The 18,855-nt window shown below is 35.9% G+C and overlaps 1 protein-coding gene across 6 annotated transcripts; it reads left to right on the forward strand.

Moving 5' to 3' along the window:
* The first annotated feature begins 1,360 nt into the window (after positions 1-1,360).
* LOC114313099 (uncharacterized) lies at positions 1,361-14,956 on the forward strand. Of its 6 annotated transcripts, none has more exons than XM_082913883.1 (6): positions 1,363-1,518; positions 1,913-2,021; positions 3,658-3,770; positions 4,948-5,090; positions 5,210-5,306; positions 14,689-14,956. In XM_082913883.1, the coding sequence occupies exons 3-5, from the start codon at positions 3,672-3,674 to the stop codon at positions 5,250-5,252; spliced, it is 285 nt and encodes a 94-aa protein (XP_082770009.1). In that variant the 5' UTR covers positions 1,363-1,518; positions 1,913-2,021; positions 3,658-3,671; the 3' UTR covers positions 5,253-5,306; positions 14,689-14,956. The 6 variants fall into 6 exon arrangements, 5 of the variants coding, with proteins under 5 accessions (XP_082770008.1, XP_082770009.1, XP_082770011.1 ...); XR_003647082.2 differs by lacking the exon at positions 1,913-2,021 and adding an exon at positions 3,925-4,010 and having other exon boundaries at positions 1,382-1,518; positions 3,658-3,758; XM_082913882.1 differs by lacking the exon at positions 1,913-2,021 and having other exon boundaries at positions 1,361-1,518.
* The last annotated feature ends 3,899 nt before the right edge of the window (positions 14,957-18,855 follow it).

Consider the following 18,855-nt stretch of genomic DNA (forward strand, 5'->3'; position numbering starts at 1 on the left):
TAGTAATAAACTTTTCACTAATTAAATTTATTAATTATTATATCCTTATGTCTGTAAAAGATCAAGGGGAATTTTCAATTCAATTGAAATTTAAAGAAATAATTACAGAGTAGTGATAAAAATTATAACTATTTATTATTAAAATTATAATCTTTCATCTTGTTTGGTTTGGAGTTTTCAATTTATATTTTTGTATTTTTAATGATTTTTAAAAATATTTTAATCAATCTTTTTCTTTTTCTTATTCTTTTTTTATAAACTTTTTAGACCCACTTAATAAGTATACTAAAAAAGTTTAAAATTTTTACAAAAATCTTTAAAAATTCATTGAATATAACAAAATATGAAAATGTATTAAATTTTTGTATTTATTTTTTGTGTTTGGTAAATTTTTAATTTTTTTTTACAAATATTATACTTTTTAAGTGTATCTATGTATTTAAAAAAAAAAAAAATTTACTTAAAATATTTAAAAAATTAGTTAGAAAAAAAGAAAAAAATTCAATTTTCTAAAAAAAAAAAAATAGAGACCCCAAGAAAACTATTAAACTTTTTACCAAACAATTACATAAGCCGGGGACTCACATGAGAGTGGACCCCATACCCATATAAGTGTTTGATAAAAAAGAGAATTGCTACATCTACCGAATTTGGACTAGCTTGAATTGCCTGAATTTATACATGTCGGTCGTTCGACTGGTCATCCACTAGAATGTCGGTCATTTGGACGGATGCCATTTGACACACTGGTAGATAAGGGTGACAGCTACGGCTGACAAGGATGACGCCGGTTGTTTGGACAGTCGTCCACAAGGTCATCCGGTCGGACATTCGATTTATTTAATTCAGATAATTTAGATGAGTTCAAATTCGGTAGATCAATCATTTTGAAAAATATGATAGTTTTCTTTAGGTCCCTTTTGTGAAACGTGAGTTAAATAGTTTGATTTCACTTTTTAGGATTTATTTTTCAAAAAATTAATTTTTTTTTTCATTTTCTTTGTTTTCATTGAATTTTTTTAATATTTTAAGTATTTTTTTTAATTTTTAGATGCACCTAACATAAATATACTTAAAAAATATAATATTTGTGAAAAAAAATTTTAACGAAAATTCAGTACATTTTCGTATTCTTATATATTTATTGATTTTTTAAAATATTTTTTACAAATATTTTATTTTTTTAGATAAGTATATCTAAAAAAGTAAAAAAATTATTTAAAAATTTTAAAATATTTACTAAAAATAAAAAAACACAAAAACAAAAAAACTCAAATTTTAAAAAATTAAAATCTAAAAAATTGAAACTAAACTCACAAACCCTAAAATATATACGTTACTACACCGTACTGTAGTGTCACTGTCAATGAAGGACAGAAGACGAGGACAGAAGACGAGGGGCAAATCTGCAATTTGAGCTTTGAATACAGAGAGATTCATCAAGTTCTTCGCGGACGACACAGCTTTCGTGGCTGTGGTGTTAGTTTTCTTGCCAGAACCGTAAAATCCAATCAAAAGGTAAAGACCCAACTCGCTGATCTCATTACTGATTCTGAATTCTGCCATTTTCTTCCATTTCCTTTTTTTAATTAGTAACTGTGATTAAATTCTGCTTCTGGGTTTCGCTTCTCTAAGCCATGTATGTGTATATTGTATACACACATGGGTGTGTGCTTTATATGGTGGAACAATTCTGTGTTTGATTTTAATTCTGGGTTATTTCTTTGTTGAACACAGTGATATGTAGTGTGCAAGAATTATATATATATATATATATATAGCCTTGGTGTGATTTGATTTGCATCATATGTTTCTATGAGAAAACTTGCCATTGTTTGTGTGTTTTGTTAAATTGGTTTACTTGCTGGCTATGTTTATCCTATGCTAACTTAGATGAATTCTTGGAATGAAGTGAACTGTCCAAAGTGAGCAAATGTTTGGGATTCGGCATTTCTGGATACTCTGGATACTGGAATAACTTGTAATTGGGAGCTAGATGTATATATACATATATACAAGTGGTAGGTGCAAATGCTATGCGATCATAATTTTAAATTTAAGTTTTTGAACAAACGAATGAGGTAAATTGATTTGCAATTTTGGGCAGTTTGATGATTGAAAAAAACCATTTAGTAGTTATTGAATGTGGCAATTATTAGATGTGAAGGGCATTCTCTCTTTTTTTTTTTTTTTTTTTTATAAAAAAAAAAAGTGACAATGTTCACACACAGATGTGTTTTATGAAGGTAGAATTTTTCATATTGCTATAATTGCTAGCAATGTTTCTTATGAACTGGGATATTTTTGTCTAGCATTTACTTATGATTACAAGATTTGAGATTAGGTGTTATTTGATTGGTGAAAATGTAGATACTGTATTGGAAATCTTGGTAGTGATTGGACTTCAATGTCATGACATTGGGTGACCTACCTGAATCTTTTTCTCTGTTATACTCTATCAAGGGTCATATGCTCACTTAAATTAAGTAAATTCTTATCCTTATTTATTACACTATCCCATATCAACGTAGGTCTTTCCCTCCTCCCTAGCTTTTCCATGAACCGTGATCCTATCAAACATCCTCGTTGTTGCCTCTATCGGCCTTCATTATACACAACAAAACCATTATAATTTGTTCCCTCTCAACTTATGTTCAGTTGGTGCTACTTTTACCATTTCACAGACAAATTTATATCTGATTCTACCTTTCATGGTCTTACCACACATCCACCTTAACATTCTCATCTCAGCTACATTCATTTGGCTTGCGTGTTATTTCTTAGTTTCTCAACATTTGTCTTATGATGTGTCACTGACCTTATAACTGTTCTATAATTATTTTTTTCCCAATTATGTTGGTATACATCGATCATATATTATGCCAAAAGTATTCCTCCACTCTAACCAACCTACGTTAGTGTGTGGGCTTCACCATCTCCAACCTCTCTCCATCATTATTAATAATTGAATCTAGATAATGAAATTGTTCACTCTTAAGTATCTTGGAAATGAAAGATCATAAATTATCTCCAAAGTATTAATTTCTTAACCAGCTCAACTACAAAAATTTTCATTGTTCTATTGTTTGTTGTCAAATGCTCTCATTTTTATTTTTATTTTTATTTTTGTTTTGCATAGTATGTTCTTATACTTATTTTTGTTACCTTTCTGGCTGAGCCACTTACATATTTTGTACCATATTCTTTCTTGTAGCTCGTTATCCATTTCCTAAGATTGCACTAGAAATATGGATTTGAGTTTGGATATGGATTCAAATCTAAGGATTTAAAATCTAAAATGCTGAGAATTAGTAGATGCATTTGGGATCATAGACACACACAAAGACAGACAATATGTACATACATATAGATAACCGTATAGCGTTGAGCTAGGGTTGTGGATTTGTAAAAAATCATGGAGGGGGAAAGAGAGAGAGAGAGCTCAAGCAAATATGAACATAGCCCAAAAGTTATATATTTCTTAGGAATGAGCTTAAGCAAATCATACTATATGTTGAACATATTTGTTATTTATGTGATAATGGTCATCTTAATTGGCTTGCCTTTAAGCAATTGTTGTTTTATGGTGTGTGATTTTAAGCTCTTCCAGTGCTCACTCCTTGTTCATTAAGGTCTTCATATTGTGGTTTTATATAGAAGGTTAAAGAGTCATGGGTAAGGACTCAAAGGCAAAGGAGTTAGGAAGAAGGGAAAGGGAAAGCAGGCAGTGGAAGGAAGTGATGATACTGCTTCAAAAGGTAACGGAAAAGGTGCGCAGACAGATGGGCTTGGCACCTGCACATGTGTCAAATGTTGTTTCTTCCCCTTAATCTGTTTTTCAGGAGCTTCTATTTTATTTTAACTGCAATTTATCTAGTTTGTTGAGTCTCCTAATGTGACTCTAGGTTTTGGATTTTATTTTAGCAAGGCATATCTTATGTGAGAAGCAAGGGAAGATTAATGAAGCATACAAGAAGCTAGAAGATGTCTGACTTAGTAATGGAGATAAGGTTCCACCTGCTGAGTTTGTCAAGATGATTTTCCCATTACATTTTCCATTCTCTCAGTCTTTTTTAACACATTTAAGTTTAAAACTTTTACACTTGTTGGTCAAGGTTGTGTCAGTATCAATTTCTGGTCTTGAACTTTTTTTATTTATTTTTTAGATGGGATGGTTTTGAACTTTGAGGGGATCATTTTTGACTCGTTAATATTATTGTAATAATTTATGATCTTGATGGTGAACCTATTTTTATTGTATTTAGTTCATTTTTATTTAGGTATTCAAGGGGTTCATCATTTTCACTTAGCTATTTAATTGCTTTCAAGGCTTCTAAAATGTGCTGCATGATCTCTTCAACTTAATGTTTTTGAAGCACTACATTACAAAACCCTAGTCATTGGAAACAAATTGCATGCTCAAAGTTAACTAACGTTTCATATGTTTAGGTGGGAAAATGTTTTTTTTTTTTTTTTTTTGGCGTTTGGTATAATGAAAAATGAAAGTCAACAAAAAATATTTTTTGTGGTAAAAATAAACCTATTTGGGTGGAAAACGTTTGCACTTTTAAAGATGCAAAACATTTTCTAGACTAAAGTCTTACCAATTCCACCACACTACCACCAGCAACAGCACCACCACACTGCCACCACCGCCGCCACAACCTCCTCCATATCACCATCACCGCTCTTGCCACCACCACTGTCACCCTGCTGCCACCATCTCACCACCACTAATACAATCATTAGTACATTAGTTTCAATGACGCAAAATGTTTTTCGTTGGTAAATGTTTTCTGCTGAAACAAAAGGAGAGTAAGAAAATGGTTCAGGTGTTCTCTTTACATTCTCCTAAAGAGAATTTTTGGCCAAGATATTGTCTCAGGAAAATTTGAAGGAGCCATAAAACTGACATCTCTGTGCTGCTTTTCTGTCTTTTTCTTCCAGCTAGCAGCAGAATATTCAGAGCATCCATCAGGGAAGAAGGGTGGAGACTTGGGATGGTTTCTGCGTGGCAAGATGGCTGGCCTATTTCAGGATGTTGCCTTTAGCATGCTTGTTGGAGCTACCAGTGCACCATTTAAATCAACGTATGCAATTTTAATTCCTGATTTTTGCTCCACAAACCTGTTAACCGTGTGTTAAGCTCTATCTTATGCTGTTCATGTTTCTCAGACCGGCTAACTTTGTTATGCTATTGATGGTACAGGCATGGATACCACATTATCTTGTCTGAAGGGAGGAAGAATTGATAGAACTTGGCATTCAAAGTTGGGCTCTCTCAGATTATTAACCATGAAATCAAAGTAAGCATTGTGAATTTATCAGTGAGACTTTGGCTTGATTATGGCATGGTTTTTAGACATTGGTTTGATAAGTAGTTTTTTTCTTTTGGGTCATTATTTGAAATGTTATAGAGTTCTGACTGCTGGATTTGGTCTTCATTGTAGTCCACTTTCTGTTAAAAATCATTTGATAATCAAAGGTTGGGCATGGAATCCACTGATCGCTAAGTTTATACAAAAATGATCAGAAGGGGAACATAACATGAAGGGGAACATAACACCTCATGCACATTCCAGAATATACTGAACACACAAGCCTTGTTTGGTTTATTTTTCGGAAAAATTTTTGGGAAAAATTTTCTACAAATAAATTTTCAAGAGTAATCAAACCAAACAAATTTTTTCAAAAAATATCTCAAAATTTTGTTTGGTTATCTACTTTCCAAAATCACTTTCTCAAACACATCAAATCAATCACTTTTTTTAAAACTCTCTCCCCAAAACAATTTTTCAAAACCATTTTTGAAAAAAGGCAAACCAAACAAGTTTTCGTACTTTTTATCTCAAAAACTACTCTACAAACACAAACCAAATACACCCACAGTCTCTCTCTCTCTCTCTCTCTCTCTCTATATGTGTCTTCGTCTCTCTCTCATACACATTAATTAATGAACTGTCTAACTAAAGAAGAATGTAGTTTAGGTGAAGGTACTCTATGGAGAGTTGTGCTTGTCATATGCAGAATTTTGGGGTCATCATAGGCAAAATGGTCTCCCACATGTGCAAATCATAATCACATTATTTGGTTTTCCAAGACGAGGATAAAACTCTTTTAGAGTTGTTAATTTTGGTTTGTTGAATGCTTGTTAAATAGTTTGATTTTTTTTTCCTTGGACAAATAACTATTTACCCCTTAGATTAGACTCAAAATAAAGGACCCCATATAGTTTCATTTATGATGATAAACCTCCTTGTGATGATCACCATAGTGTGTCTCTCTTAACCAATAATATGCTCTAAATAAGATGAGAGGGGAAAAAAAAAATGAAAGTTGATCATTCATTTATGTTCATAGTAAAAAAAAGCTAATTTTTGACATATTGGTTTTCCATTGATAAGCATTGAGGATATAAAACTCAGATGCAAAATATGGAATAATGTAAATACATGTACAGAACTTTTTATATATTTTTGGTGTTCCTTGTTGGAGTATCAAGATAAATTTATAATATAATTATTTTTCAAGGCTATTTAAGACTTCCCATGTATTTTTTTTTTAAATTCAAAATGAGGGGGTATATGTCTATTAAAAAACAAGGATAGATTCTAAATATCCCATTTATTTATTTATTTTACACCTACTAATTGCATTGTAAATCTTATACCTTATGAAGAAATATTTGTATATATAGGTGTATGGAGAAATTTATTTAAAAGTTCTCAAATACAAGAGGGGAAAGTAACTCATTTTGAAAACTAAAATTACCTCGGAAAGGATTAGTTAGAAATTAGAAATCTACCAAATGTTAATGGAAGGCACATGTCGCACTTTGTAAAAGTCTTCTCCTTCTTCCCCATCGACCCCTTGAAGCTTGCTATAAAATATTTCTCATCCTATTCATTAATACATTGAATACAATACATATTACCTCATGTCTTTGGGTGTACCTGTTTTGTTCAAAATCGGAGTCCCACTCGCACTAAATTAGATGACACGTCCATTCGGTGTATTTTCTTAGGGTACTCTTCCATGTCCAAGGGGTATAGATTCTATGATCCTGTATCTCATCATTTTCATCATACTTTGGATGTTACTTTTTGTGAAGATGTTCCATACTTTGCTACTAACTCTCCTTTGCATGCTCATACACCCATTTCTTCTAGTGTTTGTCAAGTGCCAATTTTGGATGAGGTTGAGGTTGAGGTTGAGGTTGAGGCTGAGGATGTTTCTCTTCCTTCTCCTCAACCTTCTTCTCCTTCCCCTTCCCCATTGTAGGTATACTCTCGTCGCCCACGCTCTCAGCTGCTCCCTGCCACTGTAGACACCCCATTTTTGACCGTCCTCAAGACTTGGACGTCACCGTTTGAACACTCAGTGATCATCCATGCTTGTGTTCGTTTTGAGTTCCCGAAGGTCTCGGCTATGCGCCTTGCCTTAGGATCTCTCAACTTGACTGTTTTGTGCTTAGTTGGACCAAACACTTGTTGGTTTTTGCTTTGGAGGGAAGAGGGAGGCTTGTTGGCCATCCCCTCAACCCACCGGCCATGGCATGATGCCACCGGCCTTGTTTCCTTGACATCGGCCAAAGGTTGTGCCGGTCAGCACCTTTTGTGGTCGGTCGGCCACATTTGTTGGTTAATCGGCCATTTTTGCTGGTCGACCCCTTTCCATCTGCTTTTGGCAGATATTTTATGCCAGCTGTCACAGCTGGCATCCACAATACACCCCCTCCATACACGTGTATGAAGGGATTTGCCTCTTGTTTAGCTTGTTTCAGAAGCTTTGCAAAGTTTGAAATTCTAAAAAGAGGGAGCTTCTCCTCCCTCCTCAGAGGTTCCAGAGGTTCTGAAATTAGGATTAGAGAGTTCTATCTATCTATCTCTATAGTTCCCTCTATTTACCCATTTGTATGTGTATTTGTGGCCTAAAGTGACTTTTGTTCATATTATTGCACACAAACACCTAGCATTACACCATCCTTGGTTGCTGAGGTTCTAAGGAGTGGTTGTTAGGGTTTTTGATCTGGTTTTGGTCCAAGAAAGGTGCTAAAGTGGTGTTCTTGAAGAGGTTCTTCAAGTGTGAGAAACTATCCTCTTTATTCCCCATTTTTGTACAAGCTTTTAGCCTATCTTGCATTTTGTTTTAAGCTTCGACTATAACTGATAAAAGTTCTGATTTTGTGTTTTAGAACTTTGTTTAAGGTTGCTTTGAGGTTTGGGGTTGTTTCCCCCCTCCAAGGCCTTGTTTTAGGCCATCCATTTTGGCCATTGTTCTTAACTTTGCTTGACCTCTTTACCACTGAAATCTAGAGGATTTTTAGTGGTGGAGAGGTGGTTTTGAGGTGGAGAGGGTCATCCCCTCCCCTTGGTGTCTTTGATGCTTGCACAAATGGCTTGTGTTGTAGCTTATATGCTTAGCTTATTTTAGCTTCATTTCAGTAGGTACTAGGCTTTATTTTGCCATGTTATACCTCTGTTTCAAGTTGGTTTAGACATGCCATGCATGCTTTGTATACTTGTCTTGTAATCCCATGATTTGGCCTTAACATGCACCATGTTGTAACATGCCTTTTTAGCATGATTTTGGCTTAACCCCATGAAGCTTTTAGGCTTGTTTTTACCATGCTTAAGGTCTGTTTGGTGTTGTTTTGGTCATGCTTGCATTGTCTTGTATAGCTACCATGTAATCTAGCTTGTTAGCTTTAAGTGTCCAAGTTGCTAGCATGCTTTACTTAGACCATTTCAGGGGTTTGGCATCACTTACAATGTTATTTCAGTCCATATAGTATGCTTGAATACTTGCACTTATCACTCCTTTAATGCTTTAAAGGGTTTGTGTTTTATGCCTCATGAATATGTCATTGCGTATGCCATCGTGTCTAGGCATTTGGGATGCCATCTAAGTGGGTTTTTTGGGCTCATTTTGGCATGATTTAGAACTATTTTGGTTCACTTTGGTCATTTGCTTCATATGTCACATGACCATGGTTTGAGTCCTTGGGCTAATTTCAAGCTTTTGTGCATAACTTGCTTGCATTATTAGATTGGTTTGGCACCTTTCCTAACATGTTTTTAGAGCTTAACATGTTTGTCACATGTCCATGTTTATCCTCTTTTAAGTGTGTTTAAGAGTTGCTCTACTAAGCTTAAGAGTTAGGCCAAATTGGCATGCATGTTTGTATGTGACTTTGTCCCTTATCCTTTAGCATATTGGTCACTGTCTTAGACCTATTAGAGAGCTGTCCATCTTGGTGTAAGTCCATCCTTTGCATGTTGTTGCATGCTCACCTTGTATGTTGTTGCATACTCGGCTCATTGCATGTTCTTGCATACTTAAGTTGCATTTTACATTCTTGTTAGTTTGCATTTTTCCATGTGTTCGATATGTTATTACATACTTGAATGTTGTCATATGCCTCGCATATTTGTATGCTTGTTCACATGCTCATGTTGCATGCTTAGCTTGCATGCTTAGCTTGCATAGCATTGTGCATGCATCCCTTGCCTCTTGACCAAACATGACAGAGGTTGAGGGAGGCCTTTTTATGTGTTTTGTGCATTTCATTCTATATTGAGTTGCAGACTTGGCACCTTTGGCCATCATGCATCGAAATACGTGATTGGTGGCCCGAGGGTCGAGAACTACACTCCCTTGAGTCTTAAACATGATAGGGAGGTTGGCTGTGCAAACATTTGCTTTGAAAATGCATTGCCATGCTATGTCTATCCTCTGCTGCTGCAAAACAGGATTCTGCAGGAAGATATGGTCGACCGACCACATTCAGTGCCGGCCGACTACAAATTTCTGGCCGAGAGCCATACTTCTGGTCGATGACCACTTTTCCATGGCCGGTGACCATTCCTCTTGGCCGGTGACATCCCACGGTGCTCAAAGAGTGGCTCTGGAGCATCCTTGAGATTTTTGCAATTTCTAGAAATGCAGAGCAGTGTAAACAGAGGCAACATATGACATGGCAATGGATTTCCAAGCGGAGCCGAGCATGTGTGCATTTGACCCTCTTCCCGAGCTATTTTATTGCTTTCTTAACTTAATTAATTTGTTTAAATTAGTTAAGCGGTTATGTAAATAATTAATTAGTTTGTTAGTTAGTTAATTTGTATTATTCTTTTGGTCCCTTCCTCAAGAGGGCGAATTGTGTAATAAGTGTGCGTGTGTGTGATGCATGTCTTCCAACCCCCACTTCTTTCTCCCTTTTACTTACATGCTTTTGATGGTTAGTATTAGGGCACGTTTTAATTAGCATCCTTATGCTGTGCATGCGTGCATTCATTCATCTGTATTGCATGCACCGGGCTCGGCGCATCATGCTAACCGCATCGTATTTCAATTCCAACTTGAATACGTGTATTAAGTTGTTGCATTTCACATGCTATCCTTAGATTAGCCGAGCCTATTCTAGCTACATTTTGCCTGCGATGCATTAGCCATCTTAACATGGACTTGGATCATACATTTGATTACTAACATGGTCTTGTTTTGGCTTGGAGTACACTGTGAGTGTTTATGCTTTAGCATCTTGCATGTATGTGAGTGTTAACATGACAGCATGCTTGCCATGAGGCTATTTGCTTATGTGATATAACTACCTGAATGCCTGTCGGTGAAGGTTGGGTTGCTTGAATTAGGACAATTCATTGAAATCCGTGTTTTAGCCTACTTGCGAGTAGTAAATCTCAAACCATTTTCCAAGCAAACGGATATGCGATGCTTTGTTCCAAATTAGGCAATCTAGTCTATACTTGTTTGCTGTGCGCATCATATAGTAATTCTAGGCTAATTAACCGGAATAAGAACGCATGTGTTTTCAAAAACAAGATATCATGTTTAGTACTGGCCGATCTTTGATTGGGCGAGCGGGGGTGCTCATAGCTGACCTTTCCCAATCGTACCCAAGTTCCCGAGCCGAGGCAACTTTGGTGATGACGGACACGTGGCCTTAGGCAACGAGTCAGGGTTTCCTAAATTCCCTCAAAATAAATATTTAGGTGGCAACTCTGTATCTGACAAAGTAGTCCATGTTTGGCACTTCTTGCTAAAAATTTATTTTCCAAAATGATTTGCTGGATTTGGACTCTTTGGTGATTTATCAGTCTTGCATTGCACTTTGCAAGACCAGATTAAGAACCGTGACAATTTGAGTCCGAACTGTAGCATGAGGCCCATGGGGGGCGCGTCTACAGCCGCCTCTCCGATCTCTGGGTCAGGTAATTCTTCTCCATCTCCTCCACCTCCTCGCCATAACCTACCTCGGGCTCGACACCGTCTAGCTCGTTTGAGTTATTTGAGTAGTACTCATCATCCCATGTCCCAGTGTCTTTTCTATGACAGGGTTTCTGACTTTTGTTGCTCTTTCGTTGGCAAACTTGACTTCGAGTCTATTCCTCGTTCTGTGTCAGAGGCCTTTCAAAATCCAAAATGGGTAGTGGCTATTAGTCTGGCAGCCTTAGAACAAAAACATACTTGGGATCTTGAACCTTTACCTCCTGGGGAAAGCACCGTTGGTTGCCAAGTGGGTATTCACTATCAAGTATCTTGCAGATGACTTAGTTAGCCGTTACAAGGCCTGCTCAATGGCCGAAGATTTTATACAGATTCCTGGCAAGGATTTTGCCGCCACCTTTGCAGTGCCGAACTTATTTCTATGCGTCTCCTCATCTCTCTTGCAGTATCACATTCTTAGCCTCTTCATCAGCTTGACATCAAGAATACGTTCCTTCATGGGGATCTACTTGAGACAATTTATATGGATCCTCCACTTGGTTTTTGGGCTTAGGAGGAGTGTTCGGAGAAAGTGTGTCGGTTACGTAAATCACTATATGGTCTGAAATTGTTCTACAAGCATGGTTTGGTCGCTTCAGTTTTGTTATCATCTTCATGGGTTTTGTTCAATGCTATTCAGATTATACTTGTTTCATCAAGCGTAATTCTGTGGGACAATGTATCATCTCGTTGGTTTATGTAGATGATATTATTATCACGGGTGATGACTCTATCGGCATTGGTCAAGCAAAGGAGAACTTGGGTCAAACTTTTGATATCAAAGACTTAGGAAGTCTCAAGTATTTTTGGGGGATTGAGGTTGCAAGCTCAAAACAGGGAATTTCTTTGTCTCAAAGAAAGTATACTCTTGATTTGCTTGAGGATAATAGTATGTTAGGGTGTAAACCTGTTTCTATTCCTATGGATCCTAATGTCAAGCTCATATCAGAGTTTGGGGAGTTGGTGGATGACCCTGGCATGTATCAGCGTCTTGTAGGGCATCTCATTTATGTGATCAACATTAGACATGACTTGACATTTGCGGTTAGTATTGTGAGTCAATTTATGCATGCACCTCGTATAGAGCATCTTGACGTAGTTCATCCTATTTTGAGGTATTTGAAGACTTTTCCTAGCTTAAGACTGTTTTTCACAGTTGGTCTTCAATTTGGACTTTCTTGTTTCACCGATGTTGATTATGCAGGATCTAGAACTGATCGACGTTCCACGTCTGGCTTCTGTACTTTCTATGGTGATCATCTTATATCATATAAAAGTAAGAAACAGTTGTGTCTAGGTCTTCTGCAGAGGCTGAGTATCGAGCTATGGCACAATGAACATGTGACCTTTTTTGGCTTCGCTCTATTTTGACAGAGTTAGGTTTTAATGAGACTGCTCCTTCCTCTTTGTTTTGTGATAACAAGTATGCCATTATGTTATCCTCTGATTCTGTGCTTCATGAGCATACCAAGCATATTGAGGTTGACATACATTTCATTAGAAAAAAGGTTCGGACTGGTATTGTGAGTCTATTCTTTGTTTCTTCTTCATAGCAGTTAGCAGACCTGTTTACCATATAATGATCCAGGTTTTTACCCTGACCTTTATTGTGTTTTGGACTCGGGTTCCGTGGTTGTATGTTGTTATCCTTGTCTTGTTTCCTCCCTTTAATTCTTTGAAATTGAGTTGTGGGTCGTGTTGGGTGAATTTGGAACAGGTTGGTGGGGAGTTGGTACAAATGGTTGCTGCCCAGCTTTTGACTTCTTTGCTCAAGTGAGGCTTTTTGCGCTCGAGCGAGCCTTGGGTATTTGCTTCTTCGCTCGAGCGAGGGTTCTTGCGCTCGAGCGAGGATTGAGAGTCTTCAGGTTTTTGCTTCTTCGCTCGAGCGAGGGTTCTTGCGCTCGAGCGAGGATTGAGAGTCTTCAGGTTTCTTTCTCAGACGCAGCTTTCACTCGAGCAAGCATTCCTGTGCTAGAGCGAGCCTTGTTTTTTTGTTCCTTCGCTCGAGCAAGGCTTCTTGCGCTCAAGCGTGCGTCTGCGTTTGTGGCAGACTTGAAGCTTGGCATTGTGCGCTTGAGCGAGGCTTCTTACGCTCGAGCGAGGTACTTGTTGTGTCTGGTCGCTCAAGTGACAACTCCTTCGCTCGAGCGAGCCTCGCTTATATCAGTTTGCAGCAGTGTGATTTTATATCACTTTTTGGTTCCTTCTTCACTCAAAACCCTAGATCGGCTGCCTCTCTCTCTAAAACACCCCCTCTCTCTACAAATACTCCTTGATTTAGGGTCTTTCTACCCTACTCCCTTTGTTAAAAGGCTAGAGTATAGCGTGGGCTTTCTTTTGATCAGTTCAAGTTTGGAGCATCTTCAAGTTTCTTCTTCTTCTTTGAGCTTCTCCATTTGAGGTAGGGATGTTCTACTCTTTATTATGAGTTTTAACCTAGATGTGTGTCATCTTTGCATAAATGGTGTAGTTGGGATTTTTGGATGAAGTTAGGGTTTGGGATTGAATTTGTGAAAGAGGGGTTTCCTATTTGGGACTCCATATGTGTCTGTGAGGTCTTGAAAATGGGATTATTTGTGTATAACGGGTGGAATTTAGCCTTGGGTGTAATATTTGGGGAAGGGAAAAAAATGCCTAAATAAACTATTTTGTATAAATAATGAAATCAATGTGGAAATATGAAATTGGTTTGGAAATTATGAAATTGAGGGAAAATGTGATAAATGGTATAGTTGGATTGATAAATCACTCATTTATGGAAAACTTGATAAATTATTTGTTGATGGATTTATTTATCTGTTTAGAATTGGGCTATCGGTGGAGGATAGCTATGATTGTTGTAGAAAATGCATGAGGATTAGGAAAATTGAAACTAATCAATTGAATTATGTCATTAAATATGGCGGTTTGAGTAAACCATTGAATTTGTGTATTGATGAGTCATTGTATATGACAATGTGCTTAAATACATTGTATATGTATCACTGTATGGGAGGAGATAGGGGATGGATTCCGTTGAGAATTAAGTTGGCCGGAGTGTCCTGGGTGAAAGTCCTGAAACCTTATTTATTTGTGGGTGCCGGTTCCCTCGGGTGTGGTTCCGTTAAATGGCAAGAAATAGAAGTGTTGGATTGATGAATGTATTGAACTGTGAATCATTGAGTTGTAGTCACATTTTTGTTGTTTGAAAATCATGAATTTGGTTAATTGATTTACCCGAAATGAAAGAATGGAAAGGAATCGAGATATTGGCTATCTATATTGAATGACCTTGAAAAGAATGTGTGTTGGTTTAGAAAACTGCACATTTATTGGATGCTCATATTTTAGTTGATTCTCATATACTGTTTAGCATATTTCTACTGGGCTTTGGCTCACCCTATTTGAGAAACTATTTTTCAGGTACAAGTGACATGTCACCTCCAAGGACTTAGCTTGGGAGGTTTAGGGGCTGAAGGCTTCTTTTTTGTTATCATTTAGTATTTAAATGTAAATTCAAGCCGATGGTTTTATATGTCAAAGAGTTAGGACTCTTCTTTTGTTGAAACCAAGTAACAACTTGGAAAGATGTAAGCCCGTAGGGCACTCATTCTGTTGTTAACATTAAGGAATTACATATAATATCTTTTGTAATATAAATTCTGATGAATGAAATACAACTTTTCTATTATATTTATGATTCTTATGAATGGATGATTTATATAATATTTTGAGGGCGTTACATACCAAGTCCGTGGAACCATCTTTGCTTCAGTCATCCATTGCTAAGTTGCGTTTATCAAATATCTTCACGCCAGCTTGAGGGGGAGTGTTGAAATATAGGACACAAAATATTTTAAAATAGGACCCTTTTTATGGCCATTGTTTAGGCCTTGATTTTATATCATTTTCTATGTTATTTCCTGTATTGTACAGTTTCCTAGATATATTAGGTATTGATTTCCTAAATATATTTAGAAATAGTCATAGTGAGGTTTCTAGTAGGATACTCTTTCTCAGCCTATATATACAGGCCTTCTATTGTATTGGGATTAATTCATTGAATACAATACATATTATTCTCTCTCTCTCTCTCTCTCTCTCTCCTATTCTAACATATTGGTTGTGCCATTTGGATGGTCCCTGTAACGACTAGTGGGTTTCCCGTCGGGGAAGGATTTGAGCTTTGAGTCAACTGGGACACTGGGTTCGCGGCCTTGAATTTGCATAGCTCCTTTCAGTGATCCACCCTGCCACAAAGAGTGAATAGATTCATATTCGATATTATGACTTTTCTTACCTAATACAAATCTGGGACAAAGTGGTTTTCGTAGGTCCACTTTGATGCAAACCCTTGCGAAGCGTTCTCTTGTAGCCATGGTTGTGGTGAGATCAATCTTCAGTGGTTTCCCAAGTTGCTTCGCAATGGTATAGAGGACTTTCTCTTGAAAATACTCAATCGGAAGCTCCTGAAACCGAACCCAAACAGCAGTGGTGGTTTTGAAGGCTTCTGATGCCTTGAAGTCAGGCTCCCATTTACGCACCGTAAGAGAATGGTCCGTGATTACCCATGGTCCCCCTAAATAAACCATCGCACAGTCCTCCTAGGAGGAGAACTTGAATAAGAAATAGTTGTTACCCAAATCAATGACGTTGAATTCATCTTGCAGCCCCCAAAGTTTCCCAACTCTGGTACAAAGCATTTTTTATCCTATACTCTTGCCAAGCAATTTGACGATGAGTGCATTCGTCCATGGTTGTCTGATTTCTTGCAATAACTTTTTAGGGAGGCCGAATTTGGGTATTCCATTGTTCCTCTGTGATTGATTCCCATCTTGGATGTCTGTGTCTCCATCCTCATCCTCCTCTTCAGTGATAATATTGTCTGTTAAATCATCAAAGTAGAAATCTTTGCTTTTGGGTGCTGCAAGAGCTTCCTTGAAGGATTTAACCTTGGTCCCCTCAGCTGGAGCAATCATTAGCTTAGAACTTGTTGCTTGAGAAGGAGCTGGGAGATTTTGAAGAGGGAAAACTTCCGTAGTGATTTCCATCTCTACTTCCCCCATTGATTCCTTGCTTTTAATCTTCTTGGTGCTACGGATCAGAGGATCCTCTTCCTCTTGAGACTTTCCATTGGGATCTATTTCCACTGTTTCTGGTGTGCTCATTCTAGAGAGAGAATTTTTGCAAGCCTGACTTTGAATATTTGTATTAATCTAAACACTCTAATCTACTTCCTCTAAACCTACAAACACACACACACACACACACACACACACACACATATCACTTGTAAATAGAACAGAGGAGAAGACGTGCGGAGATAGGGGTGGTGGTCCTCTCTTGTAAGAGCGTCTTCAATCCTTCACCTTTTCTTTCACCGAATTTAAAAGTGTTCAATCTGCACTCATTTCATCAATTGTTCATCAAATCAAGAGAAAGTAATTTTTTACCAAATTGAGAACTCATCAAATTTGAATTTGATGAAAATTTAGAAAGATAAAGCATTGGAGGTGATTTTTTTTCCCATTAAATTTGATGAAAACGAAAATTTGGAATAAGAGGAGATTTTTTATAAAGATTTTAATGAAAGAAAAGGAATAATTTCAAATTTAGAAAGATAAAGTATTGGAGGTGATTTTTTTTTTTTTCCCCATCAAATTTGATGAAAATGAAAATTTGGAATAAGAGGGGATTTTTTTTTATAAAGATTTTAATGAAAGAAAAGGAATAATTCATATCAAATCAATCTTTTTGCTTAAATTTGAAATCAAATTAGATGAAAAAATTGATGAAAGATTGTAAATGCTCTATCTGTTCGAAGAATTTTAACATCGGCAAAAATTAGATGGACAAAGATGATTAGTTATGTAATAATAAACTAACTAGAACAAAAAAAAAACCACACCACACATACCTTGGGCTATGGTAGAATTCAAGAATAACAAACGTTTGGCAACATTGAATTTTAGCCTAAAAATCAAAAAGTCACAAAAAAATTCACAAAGTTAACAAATTATACTAAAAAGTTAAAGATTCTATTCTCTCAACTTTTTACACATTTTTTTTCATAAAAAGCCAAAAACTCATCCCAAACATACTAGTTTTTTTACCTCATATTTTAGACAAAAAATCAAAAAGGTACTAAAATAGTTTGTTCCCAAACGAGGCTAGTTTGATTAGCAGGATTAATAGTGAAAGGATTAATAATTTCATAAACTAGTGTAAGATTAGTTATCCAATTAAATTAGTGCGATAACCAGTTATTATGTATTCATTTTGGTTTTTTTTTCTTTCATATTTGAAATTATGATTCCCGCTCCTCTCAATAATAAAAATTTGCCAATTTTTTCAAATTGAATGTCTGCCGACATGTAATCCGATTAATAAAATTTACAATCAAACATGAAATTTTAAGTCCATAAATTAACAATCTCAATCCTATGCTATAATCTTACTAATTAAACATGCCCACAATTTAATTACTATTAGTCTCTACACTAAAAGCTTTAATCTTTACACCAACAAATATGGTGTAGATTCAAAGTCTTCTCCCTTCAATCACACTATTATGTTTGTTTTCTCCTAGTGATATGATGTCAAGCTTCTAGGAAAATTATGGGTTGTATGTGAATAGAGAGAGGGACCTTGAATCCTATTTAATAACAAGCTACTATTTTTTATTTAATTAATTAAGATTAAGTGTATGATGATTATTTTACTAATTAAGAATTGATAAATTGTAAAATTTTAGGGTTTAAATTCAAACAAATGAAAAGTTAGGATTTGATTTGTTACGGAGGTTAAATCTTGGGTTTTATTTATTTATTTTGTAACTTCTCCTATATATATAAGAGGTTACAATGTGCATCTGAAAAGGGTGCATATGGTATCTTCTTCATAACAATTCTGCAAAATTTTACAAATAACATAAACCATTAAATTTTATAAATTCTCACCACAGAAGTCCTAACTTCTCACCACAAAATACCATTAAAAAAATCAAGTCATAACTTCACCATTAATAACTTTAAGGTGCACAACATAAATTCACTATTGGTAACTTTACCACATAGTGACATAACACACTACAAATATTCATCACTTTCATCACATAAAATCGTAACTTTCTTGCGATGTGCACCTGCGTTGTTAGGGATGCATGCTCTAGATTTGTCTAGATAACAAATATAATAAATGAAGCTAACTTATGTTACGATATTTTGTTAAAAATTAGGACAGTAAGACAGACTATGTGACTTAAGCTCACTTCATGATCGACTCGTTCAAAGCTTGTTTGAGATCGGTTTGTTAAAAGTTTGTATTATTTTTATTTTTTATGCGACGTTTAAAATTTTGAGAATTTTCTCAAAATCAATTTTAAAAATAGTTCCACCCAATGCATTTTTGTGTATCATTTTAATTTTTCATAGTTTTGGGGAACAAAGAATTTTAGCCTAGACACAATATTAGTTGGACCTCACGTCCAGTGATGAAACTTAGTATAATTTTTGTGTTGTAGTTAATATATTCGTTGGCATATTTATTGGTATTCTTAGCATTATTGTTTTTAATATAAATACACATTGC

The sequence above is a fragment of the Camellia sinensis genome, chromosome 2 (genome assembly GCF_055761805.1).
Source record: "Camellia sinensis isolate YWXY chromosome 2, ASM5576180v1, whole genome shotgun sequence".
Classification (NCBI taxonomy): Eukaryota; Viridiplantae; Streptophyta; class Magnoliopsida; order Ericales; family Theaceae; genus Camellia; species Camellia sinensis.

What these genes read in the sequence shown, in the direction of transcription:
- LOC114313099 (XM_082913882.1), top strand. Translation starts at nt 3,672, where the DNA reads ATGGGTAAGGACTCAAAGGCAAAGGAGTTAGGAAGAAGGGAAAGGGAA. An exon ending in TTCAAAAGGTAACGGAAAAG is followed by an intron (nt 3,771 to 4,947) that starts GTGCGCAGACAG and finishes TTTTTCTTCCAG; the next exon opens with CTAGCAGCAGAATATTCAGA. An exon ending in AGTGCACCATTTAAATCAAC is followed by an intron (nt 5,091 to 5,209) that starts GTATGCAATTTT and finishes TTGATGGTACAG; the next exon opens with GCATGGATACCACATTATCT.